This window comes from Macaca fascicularis, chromosome 19 (genome assembly GCF_037993035.2).
Source record: "Macaca fascicularis isolate 582-1 chromosome 19, T2T-MFA8v1.1".
Lineage (NCBI taxonomy): Eukaryota > Metazoa > Chordata > Mammalia > Primates > Cercopithecidae > Macaca > Macaca fascicularis.
The window spans coordinates 58,727,186-58,741,375 of NC_088393.1; the positions used below are offsets into that span (position 1 = coordinate 58,727,186).

Consider the following 14,190-nt stretch of genomic DNA (forward strand, 5'->3'; position numbering starts at 1 on the left):
TGTGGCCCTGCCCCTGGTGCCTAGCCTTCGCAGGCCACACCCTGAAGCCACTCTCCACCCCCTCAGCCAGGGTGGTCTGCATGGAACTTCTTTCCTGGAGTTCCAGCCTCAGCTCCGATATCCACCCTTGTCCCCAGGTGGACACAGCACCGCTCAGCATTTGGTGCAAACTCCGCCCTTCTGCGGAACGCCCCCCCTCCCCGGAAGGCATGGCTTGCAGTAACATCCCTCTGTACCTTTCCTGGCTTCCCCGCCACAATAAAACATGAGCACTTACTAACCTCTCAGCCTCGGACCCTCCATTGCCCCCACCTCCCCACCAGGTCAGTGTCCATCCTAGTGTGAGTGAACTGGTCTGGCGTCCCTGACTTACCCTTTGGAATCTGAGCCCTTCCCTGACTGTCTGCACCTGTCACAGCCCCTTCCTTTCCCCACCTGCTGGTGACCTCAGACCTCCAGGCATAAGATTAACACAGCCGGGGTGGCCGCAGCCTCAGCCGAGTGGGTCCAGGTGCACCAAACCTGGAAAGACAGGTGACACGCATTTGATGCACATTCGATTTTACTGGGGGTAGGGGACAGGGCTGGGCATTCAGGAGTTCTCCGCTATGGTGTCCTCGATCCACTTCACATATGACAGCACTCTGACGAAGACAGCAGGCTTATTGGGGCTGCCACAAGGGATGTAGCCCCATGATGTGACACCTTGGAGCACACCATCACACGTCAGCGGGCCCCCTGAATCACCCTGGGAGCACAAGGTGGGAGGGGAGAGTAAGAAAGGTCGACGGGGCCCAAGTTCTGCCTGGGGAGCCCCAGCTCTCAGACAGGGCCTCCAGTGCCTACTCCCAGAGGAAGGTGGGCAGGGGTTCCCACAGAGGGGACTGGGGCTGCAGTCCTGGCCAAGGGGGAAGGGGCCTCAGGGTCCAGCTCCTGCACACGGACCAGGGTCCAGAAGGACAGTGCCTGCAGACAGGTCACGGGGAGCAGGCGCACGACCATCTGCAGGATGCTGCCCCTGCGGGCACATTGCAGAGGCCACCTCTCCAGGGAGCTTTCTCTGATAGTAACTACCCGTTGCCAGGAGGAACGGTGAACTCTGGTGTGTGGGGTGAGATGCAGTTGTCCCTGGATGGGCGGGGAAAGGAGGGGGACCTGGGGCACTGACGGGGCGGCTGGCTACAGCTAGCTGGGAAGCAGTGCAGCAGATGCCTGTTTAGCTCTCAGAAGCCAGTTCAGAGGCTGGGTCCCCTCCCCCAGCCCTTCCAGAGCCTGGGGCAGGGCTGCCTCACCACACAGGTGTCTTTGCCACCCTCCAGGTGTCCGGCACACAGCATGAACTCTGTCACCTTCTGGGTGTGGGCTTTGGCGCACTCATCATTGGGCAGGATTTCGAGGTCTACACACTGGAGATCATCTGGAAATGAGACTACGAACCCGGGAGAAAAAGGGCTGCAGCCCGACCTCACCTGCTTCCCTGGCCCTTTCTCCCTCGGAGGCAGGAGTCCCCATCCCCGCCTTGGGCTGCACAGCCTGCCCCCACATACAATTCTCTGGTTCGATGCTGCCCCAGCCGGAGGCCAAACAGGTGCTCCCCACTTCGGGTTCCTGGGTGGGCAACTCCACGACCTGCACAGCGGCTGTGATCTCGGCAGGCTGCGTCAGGCGGAGCAGCATGAGGTCGTGGCTGTAATCCTCATCTGCTTGGCGGGTGTGGTTCTTCAGGAGGCTCATGTTGAAGCCAGGGTGTGGGAAGCTCTCACTGACATGAACAAACTGGGCTGTGTCTTCGTCATCAAACAAGTTGTGGCGACCCAGCCAGAGCTGGTAATTGCTGAGGAAAGATGGGAATGGAGGGATGAGAAGACGGGAAGGGGAAAGGAGGATGGGGCAGGGGAGCATGGGGGAGGGTCCCCAAAGAGGGAAAGGGAAAGAGAAAAAACTTGGGTGGGCGGAGACAGAGGAAGAAAGATATAGTTATGGAGAAATACAGACAGCGAATGGGAAGATGAAAAAGTGTGAGAGTGCAAAAGGTAAATGAAGAGACAGAGCGAAAAAGAGCTCAAAAGGACAGAGGGGTGAGAAAGGCAGAAGGGAGGGCAATGAGAAAAGGATGAGGAAAAAAGAGGTCGGTGAGAAGGAGAAAAGAAAGGGACAGCGAGAAACAGGCCCAGGGAAGAGGGAGGAAGAGGGAACAGAACCCAGAAGGGAGCGAGAAGCAGACAAACGAAAAAGGACACGGGAAGTCAGAGCGAGAACGAGAAACAGAGGCAGAGAGGAAGGAGGAGTGACCGAGTGTGGGAGAGAAAGGGAGGGAGGCCCTGGGGAGGGGGGGGCAGGTAGGGAGGAGGGGAGGCCTGAGAGCAGCTCAGCTGCAGCTGGGGCTGTGGTGCGGGCTCCCCAGGGACAGGTGGCCTGGCCTGAAGTCCAAGGTCGAGGCCCCCTTCCCTCCCCAGCACCCTCCTCCGCGTTTCTCGCCCCGCCTCCTTCCTCCTCCCTCAGTTGCCCCACCCAGCTCCCGCTGAAACCAGCTGTTCCCTGTGTCCCTCTCCCAGGCACGCACGTTGGGGATAAAGCCCTTCCTTCACTCTGGGGCCTCCCTTAGGCCCATCTGGGTGTGTTTTTAGTAGGGATGGGGGAGGGTGAAGTAGAGACCCAGAGAGAGAGAGAGGGGTAGAGAGATGGAGGGTGAGACACCGTGACGGAGATGCCACAGAGAGACCCAGAGACAGACAGAGACAGGGGAGATGCAGAGACAAGGAGACAGGGAAGAGATAGAAAGATAGAGACCAAAGCACAGTCACACAGAGGCACAAGCAGAACCAGATCCCAAGAGACCCGGGGAGCCTTGGGGAGGGTGTCCAGGCCAGCTCTGCCCTGCCATGCGACCTGCGCCAGAGCCTTCCTCTCTGCCTCAGCCTCCCCGTCTTGCCTGAGGTTATCCAAGGGGAATGCCACTGGCCTCTCAATCCTGTGGCAGCATAGATGCCCTCCTCCCAGGCCCCAGGCCCCTACTCACTCGCTGATGCAATGGGCAGCTGTGAGCACCCACTGGGGATGCACCAGGATGCCCCCACACTGGAAAGTGCTGAAATGGTACAGAGCCGCCTGCCAGGGCTGGGAACACTCCCAGCCTCCCACAATCCGGGACTGAATCGGGGGCGCAGCACCTGCAGAGGCGGTGCTGGGTCAGGGAGGGCAGGGTTGGCAGGAGAGGCCAGGGACAAGGCTAGGAGAAGGAGCTGGGGCTGTGGGTCTGAAGGGACATTGCAGGTAGAAGACCAGGGCTGGAGGTCTGGGGACATGGGCAAGGGGTGTTGGGAAGGGCTGGGACTCTGGACTGTTCCCTGGGCTTTTGGAGTGCTGGCTGGCCCTGGTGGGGAGATTTCATGCTCTGACAGTAGAGCAGCCTCCAGGGATCAGGGTAGGAGACATGAGACAGTGTTTGGAGCCGACACTGCATCTGGGTGTCAGGTCATTTGGGGTCTGGGGCTGGGGGATGGGAGGTGGTGGGTTAGGAGAGTGGAAAGGGATTCTGGAAACCAGGGATCAAGGCGCCAAGGGTGAGACAGGATCAGAGGCTCACTAAGGAAGAATCTGGAGGGCTAAGGGGCTCCCAGGCTAGGGAAACAGGATCTGGGTTGGGCTTTGGGGGTTCAGGAGAGGATGCAGCTTTAGTGAACCGGGTCTGAGAGGTCAAGAAGAGCATCTGGACTGACGAGTTTGGGGGTGACTTGGGGTCCCTACACTGGGGTTGGAAGGGGCCAGCTTGGCTGGGACAGTTAGATTTCAGGGCTTCCTGGTTAAAGGGTAAAATAAAGGGCTATGGTTAAGGGTAGGGGTGGGCTTCCGAGAGGTTTTGGGGTCCTTCCTGTGAACTGGGAATGGCAATCTGAGGGGAGGTTGGGGCCCTGAGAACAGAGTTGGGGTCAGGACTGGGACGGGGCTCAGGAGGAGGGAGGCGTGAGTGGCCGTCCTTCTCATACAGGGTGAAGGATGGATCTTTGTTTCTCAAGGGGATGGGGTTCATGGTCTGAGGGTACTGGAGGAATGTGGGGCCCTCAATCCCAGGAAGAGGATGAGAGAAGTGGTCAAAACAGGCGCCGAGCAGGTGTGGGAATGCAATGCAGGACCCGCTCGATGTGAGGTTGTAGAATCACATACTGGTGGACTTGGGGGAGGCCAGGGCGGAAGGGCTGGCTGAGAAGGCATTCAGGATCCTTGGGGTGGGGTTCCAGAAAACCAGAGCTGTGCAGGAACAATTCAGGTGGAGAAGGGCTGGGGACTGGGCCGGGATGGAAATTCCCCAAGGAAAGGAGCTTGTGGTGGGAGGGTGTACGTGTTTTTCCTGGGAGAGCTGGGGGTGCTGGGTGGGAAGGGACATTTGCAGACCCCCCATACCAGATGGGGGATCCCACATGCCAGTTTGGGAAGCAGGGTTGTCGGGTGAAATTTGGGGGACCCTGGAAGGATTGGGGAGACCAGATGTCAGGGTCTGGAAGACACAGTTGAGAGCGGACAGCTGGATGGAAAAAGTCACTGGAGCGTGGTGGGATTTGTAGACTCAGGAGCCAAATAGGTGGCCGCAGGGAACCTAGGGGGCAGGAGGGCATGATCGGGGTCCTGTGGGGTTGGGGAAGCCCATGGGAGAGTTGGGGTCCTCCAGAGAGAGACAGAGATGGCCCAGAATCTGCCCCTTTGGTAAGCAGTGGGACAGGGCGTTGGCTAGGGAAGAGAAGAAAGTACTGAGGCTTCCTGGGAGGAGCAGGGATCTGGTGTGGGAGTGAGGACTGTGACAACATGGAGGAGCTGGGGTGGAAGTTTAGGGTGGGGCCATGCAAGATAGATAAGAGCTGGGGCACCCCGAACCAGGATAGACTGTGGGCCGGAGGGATGAGGCTGGGCTGTTAGAGGGGAAGGGCTTATCGGCGGGGTGAGGGCAGCAAGAGAATCAGGGCCCGTTCCCCCTCCCACATCCCCCCACTGTCTCACCAGTCCCCCCCAGGGACAGGGCGAGGCACAGAACCAGGAACCACATGATGACAGAGGTGTCCAGGGGCCGGCAGGTGGAGGAGCTGGGGAACCTCCCTGGGGAGCCTTTTAAAAGCTCTTATCCCCTCAGAGCCCCACCCCTGCCCTGCTGGCTCCCAGATGTTGGCCAAGGCCCTTCCCCTGTTGCCTGGGGGCTGAACAATCGCACCCCCCCCGCCCCGATCCCCAGAGCTGTGGACGCGGAGGGAGAGCCAGCACCTGCTCTGCAGGCCTTGGATCACGCTGGACGCATTCCTGGGGTTGAAGCCAAATGGGGCAGGGCCTGTGGCTCTGGGGCTTTGCTCTGGGGAACAGCCAGTGAGGCAAGGGGGGACTGAGGGGAAGCAGAAACAGGAGGGCGGAGGAATCAGTGACCCCCGGTACAAAGCCCCATATACCTAAGTCCCAATTAAGGCCCTGCACCCCAAGGCCTGGTGCCCTCAAATATCAGCAGTTAGGGCTCTGATTCCCTGCACCGCTCAGAGCCAAGATACTAGCATCTCAGCTGCCAGTTCCCCCTGAAATATAAGCCTTGGCCTTCAGAATGCCCTGGTTCTTGCACTTCCAGACCCAGGACCTAGGTCCCCAAAGCTACTGTTCCTTTTATAATAAAATTTTGGGGTACACATCACTGCATTCCTAGTGCCTCCAGATCCAGGAATGTGAAGTTTCAGGGGTCTCCCAGGGTAAGTTCTTTAGCATTACAAAATCCAACGTCCCTCCCAAACAATGTTGGGGTCCCAATGAGCCTCCCACTTCTTACTCCCAGTTATGGGTGCTCAACGTCCTGTCCTCCAAAGTCCTAGAGATCTGGACAACCTTCCCTCACAGGTCACGATCAGACTAACCACAGATTCCAATGACCCCTCCCCACAACCCCCATTCCATCAGTACAATATTTAGGTCTCATGGGCCAGGTTCATGTACTTCCAACGTTCAGCTACCTTGAACATCACATTTTGTAGTCTCTGAAGATAATTAGGAACTAGATTCCTGCAGCCTCAATGGTAAACCCATAGGCTTCCAACATGTTGTCTTGGTTTTTTGGTAAAATCAAAGCAGCTCAGAGTTCCAGCCTCTGCTGTGTATCAGGGACCTGGCTAAGAAAAGGACAGTATTTGCCTTTTTGCCATGGCTACCAGGAAGCCCAGAACCTAAATTTTTTTTTTTTTTTTTTCTGAGATGGAGTCTTGCTCTATCACCAGGCTGGAGTGCAGTGGCGCAATCTCAGCTCACTGAAACTCCTGCCTCCTAAGTTCAAGCGATCCTCCCACATCACCCTCCCAAGTAGCTAGGATTACAGTCGTGTGCCACCATGCCCGGCTAAATTTTTTTGTATTTTTAGCAGAGATGGAGTTTCACCATGTTGGCCAGGCCAGTCTTGAACTCCTGACCTCAAGTGTTCAAGGCCTGCCTTGGCCTCCCAAAGTGCTGGGATTACAGGTGTGAGCCACCGTGCCCAGCCCAGAACTAAATCTTAAAGAAGGCCGGGCGCGGTGGCTCACGCCTGTAATCCCTGCACTTTGGGAGGCCGAGGCAGGCGGATCACGAGGTCAGGAGATCGAGACCATCCTGGCTAACATGGTGAAACTCCGTCTCTACTAAAATACAAAAAATTAGCCGGGCGCGGTGGCGGGCGCCTGTAGTCCCAGCTACTCAGGAGGCTGAGGCAGGAGAATGGCGTGAACCCGGGAGGCGGAGCTTGCAGTGAGCCGAGATGGTGCCACTGTACTCCAGCCTGGGCGACAGAGTGAAGACTCCGCCTCAAAAAAAAAAAAAAAAAAATCTTAAAGAAAAAGCCATTGTTGGTAATCTAGTGTCTGCTAGGTCCTGTAAGTGGGATCCAGAGATAGAGGGTATTTACTCAGTGCCAGACACTATTTTAATCAGTTCAGAGGAATCATCTCATTTAATCCTCAAAATAGCCCTTTGAAGTCAGCAATAAGATGGTCTCATTTTACAGATGGGGAAACCAAGGCCAAGGGAGATTGGGCCTCTTGTTCAAGATCACATGGGTGGTCATGTGTGTTGAATGAATGGAGCCCTGCTTCAAGCCGCTTCACCTCACCTAGGGATCGGGGTGGTGGGTGGAAAGGAACAGTGTACAGTGTCTCTGGGTTTCCCTTTGACCCCAGAAAAAAGTCACAGAAATTCCTACAGAGAAGCTTGGATCAGTGCTTTGTTATCTTGGCATTAAACAGGTGACCTTGAGCACCAGCTTTGTCCTCAGGTGGGACAATCCTTGGCTAACATCTGGGCCTTGGACAGGGTCTTGGGGGATGGCTCCATTCTGTTCCATGTCAGGTGGGGCTGCTGGCCAGCTGTGGAGGCCGCTGCTCAGTCAGGGGCACAGGTAATAGGCCAGAATAGTCAGTTCCTCTTCATGGTTTCCCTGATCCACTTCAAGTAGTGGCAGACTTTGGTATAGACACCAGGCTTGGTTGTGTTGTCACAAGGGACATCACCCCAGGACACAATGCCCTGCAGGACGCCCCCACAGACCAGGGGTCCCCCGGAGTCACCCTGTGGGGAAAAGATGGGGTCTCAGGTTGAGTGAAACCTCCTGGATTCAGTGCATTCATCCTCATCCTAATCACCATTTGCAATCTCACCCCAAACCCAATCCATCCCCATCCCAGGGAATCCCAACCCAACTCAGTTGGGATTGTCCCAGTTTATCCCAGTTTATCCCAAACGAAGCCAACCCAACCCCAACCCCAGTTCAACACAGCTCAATACAACTCACCCAACCTATGTCCAATCTCACCCCCATGCAACCCCAGTGCAACTGAACTAAGTTAAATCCAACCCAGCCCACATCCTCACCATTCAAAATCAAACCAAACCCATGCCCATCTCAAAATCCAATCTCAATCTTCGTGTCTTCTGCATTCCAAATAAAATCTACCTCATCCCAATTCGATCCTAACATATTTCCCACCCAAAATCAAACCAAACCATTCCCATTCTCAGCCCCAACCCATGCCATCTCAAACCAACTATCACATTATCCACCTCAAACAACGCAATCCCCACCTATAACCCCAACTCCAACCTCACCCCTATTCTAACTTCTCTTCCTACTCCATCTCCAAGCCTAACCCTAGCATCTTCTCTGGCCCAAAGCAAAGAAAATACAACCCCATCCGAACTCCCACACCTGTCTCCATCCCTCTTTTTCCGCCTGAGGGCCCCTCTGGGCTCTGACCTCACAGGATTCTGCGCCTCTGCCCTCCGCGCCTGCACACACCATGGTGTTCGTCAGGCGCCCCGGGTAGCTCTTGTCACAAGACGTGTCCGAGATAATGCTGATGTTGGCACAATGCAACGTATCTGGGAGACTCACTGGGGAGGACAGTGGACTTGGAGCAGATCCATAAATTCTGGCCCTTGTCCCCTCCGCCCAAGAGCCCTGGAGCATAGGATTCCTTGAGGCCTCGCATCCAGCTCCATCCTTTCACGCACCTTGTGACTGGGGGCTCCGGGTGGTCCCAGGCTCGATGTGGGACACCAGGCCCCAGCCAGACACCACACAGGCCTCCCCCGGGTGGGGGCAACGCGTAGGTAGCACCACGGGGCGCACCTGGGGGGTCAGGCGTGCGGGCTGGACTAGACGCAGCAACATGATGTCGTGGCGGTGGCTGCGCGCTTCGTAGCGTGGGTGTGGGATGACCCGAGACGCGGTCCGTAGTTGCTCTGGGCCATCGCGCTTGCGCAGGTTGTGCTCCCCCAGGCGCACTCTCATGAAGCTGTGCGGGCGAGTGGTTTTCCCGCCAGTGGTTACCCGCAAGTAGAGGACAGAAGGATCAAAGAGTGGGCAGCCCGAGGTCCCCCGACCCTTTAGGAATCTCGACATCCCATTACCTTTTCCCAAGACCCTGAAGCCAAAATGCTCCTCAAGGACCAAGGAGTCTGAAGTCAGGCACACTCCTAGAACTCTATCCCCTCCAACTACTCCCAGCCCCCTGCTGGTCTCTCCCTGATTCCAGGATTCTCACATCCCTAGAACTGAGGCTCAAAAGCTGGAACGAGTCTTCTCCTTACCCCTTCAGAGATCTAAGGCTTTGAAACACACACTCCCCTCTCACCCAGAGGCTTGACATCCAGCCCCCTCGTCTTTCAGAACCCAGGAGTTCTGGCGTCTGCCTCCGTCTTCCCCCAAACCTAGGAGCTCTTCCCCACACCAGGCTCCCTCAGGACCCTGAGCCCTGCCTTCATACCGGGTTTGGCAGTGGGCCGCAGACAGCACCCAGTGTGGGGAGATGAGGGAAGCGCCACAGTTAAAGCGTCCACGCTCGTAGAGGGCCACTTGCCATGGCTGGGAGTGGGGTGCACACTCGTCACCTTCCAGCAACTTGTCACCATCTTGGGCTGCTAGGAGAAGGGGTAGAGGATGCCTGAGGACAGGGACCTTTGCATTGCCTCCTACACCTTCCTTGCACCCTACCCTAACTACTATATGCCTATGCCTTTCCTCTAACTTCTCAAGATACCTTGCTCTGTTTTTTGTTTTTGTTTTTGTTTTTTAAGACCGAGTCTCACTCTCTTGCGCAGGCTGAAGTGCAGTGGCCTGCCCTGTTGTTTGTTTACAACCGCTGCCTTTCTCCAAAACTCAAGCCCCTACCCCATTTGCTATAAGACTCGGGGAGAGACAGGAAGGGGAACAGACCAGAGGGCAAGAAGTCCTCTGTGGTTGGGGGTGGAGACAGGGGCACTGGATACAGGTTCAGACAGTGGGTCACTTGAAACCAATCCTTCAAGTTCACCAAATTGTCACTGACATCAAACGGATATGGCCACTCAGTATGTGTGACATAGCCTTGGCCCCAGAGTCTGGACATGTCAGCCAAGTTCATTGTGCAGTATGAGTCCCAGATGTGACCATACAAGGTCATGGACATGCATACATGCACATCCAGCTTCCAAACTTAGGTGCAGCTATGGAGAGGACTGGAAGCTGAAATTCACTTGCAGGCACATGGGTTGCAGCTTCAAGAATCACAGCACAGGCTGGGCATGGTGGCTCATGCCTGTAATCCCAGCACTTTGGGAGGCCGAAGCAGGTGGATCGCCTGAGGTCAGGAGTTCGAGACCAGCCTGGCCAATATGGTGAAACCCTGTCTCTAATAAAAATACAAAAAATCAGCTGGCATGGTGGCGGGTGCCTGTTATCCCAGCTACTCTGGAGGCTGCGGCAGGAAAATCGCTTGAACCCGGGCGGTGGAGGTTGCAGTGGGCCGAGGTTGCTCCATTGCACTCCAGCCTGGGTGACAAGAGTGAAACTTCACTCGAAAAAAAAAAAAAAAAAAGAAAAGAATCACAGCACAGATGTTCATATGTGTGTATGAATATGGATGGTTAAGACATGAATACACACACGCATGCACGAATACACACACACACACACACGCATGCACAAACACACACACAGAACTGGATATGGTTCAGACCTAAATTCAACATATCTAGTGTGGGTCTTGGCATCCAGTGTCACAGACACTTGCATATAGGGTCTGGACAAAGAAGGGGTCCTTAAGCCTGGGTTCGAATGTACTAGCTGTGAAACTTTGAGTAAGTTATTTGACCTCTCTGTGCCTCTGTTTCCTCATCTGTAAAATGAGGATTGCTGTAAGGATGAGGTAGGAATGTGTATGTGTGTGTGCATGTGTGAATGTATGGTGAGTGATACCTGGCCCATTGTAGCTACTTAATAAATATTAGTTGTTTTTTACAAATGACACCTGGATTTAGTCATAGGGACATACACGTGAAAGTTTAGGTCCATCCCGAAGATGGCCAAAGTAAGTCAGACATCTGCACAGACCTACATATAATAAATAGTTAAGGTTGGCCAGGTGCGGTGGCTCACGCCTATAATCTCAACACTTTGGGAGGCCAAGGCCGAGGTGGGTGGATCACCTGAGGTCAGGAGTTTGAGACCAGCCCGGCCAACATCGTGGAAAACCCTGTCTCTACTAAAAAAAAAAAAAAAAAAAAAAACAAAATTAGCTGGCTGTGGTGGTGCGTGCCTGTAATTCCAGCTACTCGGGAGGCGGAGACAGAATTGCTTGAACCTGCGAGGCGGAGGTTGCAGTGAGCCGAGATTGCACCACTGAACTCCAGCTTGGGCGACAGAGCAAGACTCTGTCTCCAAAAAAAAAAAAAAAAAAAAAAAGTCAAGGTTAAAACCGTGATTCACCCACAAGCCGTTTTCTAGAGTTAGAGCTGCAGACACTAATCCAGAAGGCCAACTCTCATGTGGACTTGCTGTCTGGGGCAGCACCCAGACATGGGGCTGGGCATTCAAGGTCAAAGACATGCAGCCGCAGCCAGAGGCAGCCAGGACAGGACAATATTTATCCATCTCTGGATCAGCCCCCAAGCCAGATCTGTGGCGTTCAAGGTCACTGATTGGGTTTCACATATGGGGATCTGGTTCATGCATGTGGAGAGGATGTGAACATACAGGGCCTTGTATACCCACTGCGCACGTGCATGTACACACACACACACACACACACACACACACACACAGAATGGCATTATGCTTAAGGACATAATTAGAGACATTCAAGGTCACAGGACAGGACCCTCTCCACTGGTCAATGGGGTTGTGTCCCCTCAAGGTTGAAGCCATGCACACCCCCACCCACACAGGGGCAGGATTTGCACAGCCAAACCAAATGCCCACACTCTGCCCATCACAGTCAGGAACTGGGCCAAAGGCCCCCGTGAGACCAGGAATGCGGATGTGGTAGACAAGGGGCTTAACAAAGCAAGGGTGAGGTCGTCCTCCGAAGGGCGGAGGGTATGGACTGAACAGCTGGGCACCGAGGCTGCACCTGACCAGTCCAAGCCAGAGGAAGGTGGAGGCCCCAGCTGGGCGCAGCAGGCAGGCGGGAGACAGGTAGGTGAGTGCACGGAGACAGCCAGAGGGGAGGCTGGAGGGTGGGGGTCTGAGGGGCCCTCAGGAGTGAGGGTCATTTGTGGCAGAACGTTAATGAAAGTCTACCCCCCCTCAATTTCTCCAGAGGAGAGGCATCAGGTTACAATTAATTTCTTGGTGTGTGGCAGCTGAGTTCAGTCTGGAGTTTGCCTGCCACCCAGGGTGACCTTGATGTGGCCATCCCTCTCTGAGCCACAGCCCCTTCCCTTGTCAAATGAGGTCGGTGGTGCCCACCACGCATAGACGTTGTATGGAAGCTCGAAGCACCATGCCTGGCTTGCACACCTGAAGGGGCACTACCTGGGCCAGGCTTGTGCTCCTCTCTCACACACAACCACGTTTAATGCCCTCAAAGACCCTGTGAGAGACAGGGAGTGGCAGGCGTGGGACTCAAGCTGCAGTCTGGCTGTGCTCTTGGCCTCTCAGCGCTTGTCTATTGCTTACTGTGTATATTACCTCTGTTATGCTATTGGGACCTCACCGTTATTGTCTCAAGTGGTGTTGTCTGATAGAGAAGACACTCGAAGCCCAGAGAGGTGAAGCAGTTCCCTCAAGGACACACAGCAAGGAAGCCGCTGCCCTAGGACTCAGCTCAGGTTTGTGTAACCCCAGGACCGTGTTCCTTGTCATGGGCAGTGAGAGGCCCCAGGCAGCCTAGCGACTCCAAAGCAGCAGCACCAGCCCCTGACGGTAAGAGCTTAGGGACATTGGTGCAGGTGGAGGTGGAGGGTGAAGGAAGGATCTTTAGTGGTCTCTGGGTGAGGTAGGGGCTGGCAGATCACTGGGCCCAGACATGCATGGGAAGGGGGCACCTGCTCCCACAGACCTGGCCCCCTCCTGGGGCCACCTCACCTGAGGATGCCAGCAGGAAGGAGAGAGTGAGGAGAAGCCACATTGTGGAGGAGGGACCAGGGTTCCGCTGCAGTCTGGGGAGGGAGGGAGAGAATCCAGGTGAGGCAGGAGCCTTCTGCCTCCACCAGGATCCCTCCAGACACAGACTTATCCCACCCACTGTTAATAAATTTCTTCTGACCACCGGTAACCCCTTCCCCCAACCCCACTCTGCGTTTCCTTCTTGGTCCCCCATCTCTGGAAGGTTTATTTTTCCTTAGCCACTGGGACAGACCCCATCCCCCCTCCTCCACCTGTCAGCCCCCAGCACCATGCTACCAGCCCCTGGATCTCTCTCCATCACCAAGGATCCCTATTCCAACCTCTTTTTTTTTTTTTTTTGAGACGGAGTCTCACTCTGTCGCCCAGGCTGGAGTGCAGTGGCATGATGTAGGCTCATTGCAAGCTCCGCCTCCCAGGTTCATGCCATTCTCTTGCCTCGGCCTCCCGAGTAGCCGGGACTACAGGTGTCTAACACCGCGTCCGGCTGATTTTTTGTATTTATTTATTTATTTATTTATTTATTTATTTATTTATTTAGTAGAGACGGGGTTTCACCATGTTAGCCAGGATGGTCTCAATCTCCCGACCTCGTGATCCACCCACCTCGGCCTCCCAAAGTGCTGGGATTACAGGCGTGAGCCACCATGCCTGGCCTATTCCAACCTTTTATCTGGCCTTTTGGGTCCCCCTCCAGTCCAGTCCCCTCCACCAGCCTGCCCTCCACCCATGACCCCAAAGGATCTTTCCACATCTGGAGCTGACTGTGCCCCTCCCCTCCCCTGCTCACCACCCTCCGTGGACCCTTAGCACCACCAGGATAAAGTCCAGCCCTTCAGCCTCAATTTCTTTTTTTTTTTCTCTCTCTTTTTCTTTTTCTTCTTCTTTTTTTTCCTTTTCTTTTTTTTCTTTTTTTTTCTGAGATGGAGTCAGGCTGTGTCGCCCAGGTTAGAGTGGAGTGGCATGATCTCTGCTCACTGCAACCTCTGTTTCCTGGGTTCAAGCAATTCTCCTGCCTCAGCCTCCCAAGTAGCCGGGATTACAGGCATGTGCCACCACGCCCGGCTAATTTTTGCAATTTTAGTGGAGATGAAGTTTCATCATGTTGGCCAGGCTGGTCTTGAACTCCTGACCTCAAGTGATCTACCCGCCTCAGCCTCCCAAAGTGCTGGGATTACAGGCGTGGGTTGCCTGGCCCCAGCCTCACTTTCAAGGACAAAAGTGGCTTCTTCCCTTCCAGCCCCCCTGCCTGGGTCTCCCATGACCTTGTCCTAGACGCAGCCAGTGCTGCCATTTTTCCTCCTGCCATTTCATGCTCAGGC

The 14,190-nt window shown here is 55.1% G+C and overlaps 2 protein-coding genes across 3 annotated transcripts; both read right to left on the minus strand.

Annotated features, from left to right (window-relative positions):
• Positions 1-544: 544 nt before the first annotated feature.
• On the minus strand, positions 545-5,077 carry KLK1 (kallikrein 1). The gene is made up of 5 exons (XM_045378829.2): positions 4,993-5,077; positions 3,020-3,170; positions 1,548-1,834; positions 1,293-1,429; positions 545-748 (listed from the first exon to the last, which is right to left on the minus strand). Exons 1-5 carry the CDS (start codon positions 5,036-5,038, stop codon positions 593-595), a joined length of 777 nt encoding a protein of 258 aa, XP_045234764.2. The 5' UTR covers positions 5,039-5,077; the 3' UTR covers positions 545-592.
• A 1,834-nt stretch (positions 5,078-6,911) lies between these two features.
• On the minus strand, positions 6,912-13,717 carry KLK15 (kallikrein related peptidase 15). Of its 2 annotated transcripts, XM_065534778.2 has the most exons (5): positions 12,830-13,712; positions 9,252-9,402; positions 8,497-8,780; positions 8,240-8,376; positions 6,912-7,554 (listed from the first exon to the last, which is right to left on the minus strand). In XM_065534778.2, the coding sequence occupies exons 1-5, from the start codon at positions 13,062-13,064 to the stop codon at positions 7,402-7,404; spliced, it is 960 nt and encodes a 319-aa protein (XP_065390850.1). In that variant the 5' UTR covers positions 13,065-13,712; the 3' UTR covers positions 6,912-7,401. The 2 variants fall into 2 exon arrangements, with proteins under 2 accessions (XP_065390850.1, XP_065390851.1); XM_065534779.2 differs by lacking the exon at positions 8,240-8,376 and having other exon boundaries at positions 12,830-13,717.
• Positions 13,718-14,190: the final 473 nt, after the last annotated feature.

Bases quoted from the DNA above. Each gene is read 5' to 3' on its own strand.
- KLK15 (XM_065534778.2), bottom strand. From the start codon at position 13,064: ATGGGGGACCAAGAAGGAAACGCAGAGTGGGGTTGGGGGAAGGGGTTA. The intron at 8,781-9,251 runs GTATGAAGGCAG...TCGCCCGCACAG, and splicing joins GCGGCCCACTGCCAAACCCG to CTTCATGAGAGTGCGCCTGG. The intron at 7,555-8,239 runs GTCAGAGCCCAG...TTTTCCCCACAG, and splicing joins GAGGCGCAGAATCCTGTGAG to GGTGACTCCGGGGGACCCCT.
- KLK1 (XM_045378829.2), bottom strand. From the start codon at position 5,038: ATGTGGTTCCTGGTTCTGTGCCTCGCCCTGTCCCTGGGGGGGACTG. The intron at 1,430-1,547 runs GTATGTGGGGGC...CCGGGTTCGTAG, and splicing joins CAGCATCGAACCAGAGAATT to TCTCATTTCCAGATGATCTC. The intron at 749-1,292 runs GTGAGGCAGCCC...TTGTGCTCCCAG, and splicing joins GTGGCAAAGACACCTGTGTG to GGTGATTCAGGGGGCCCGCT.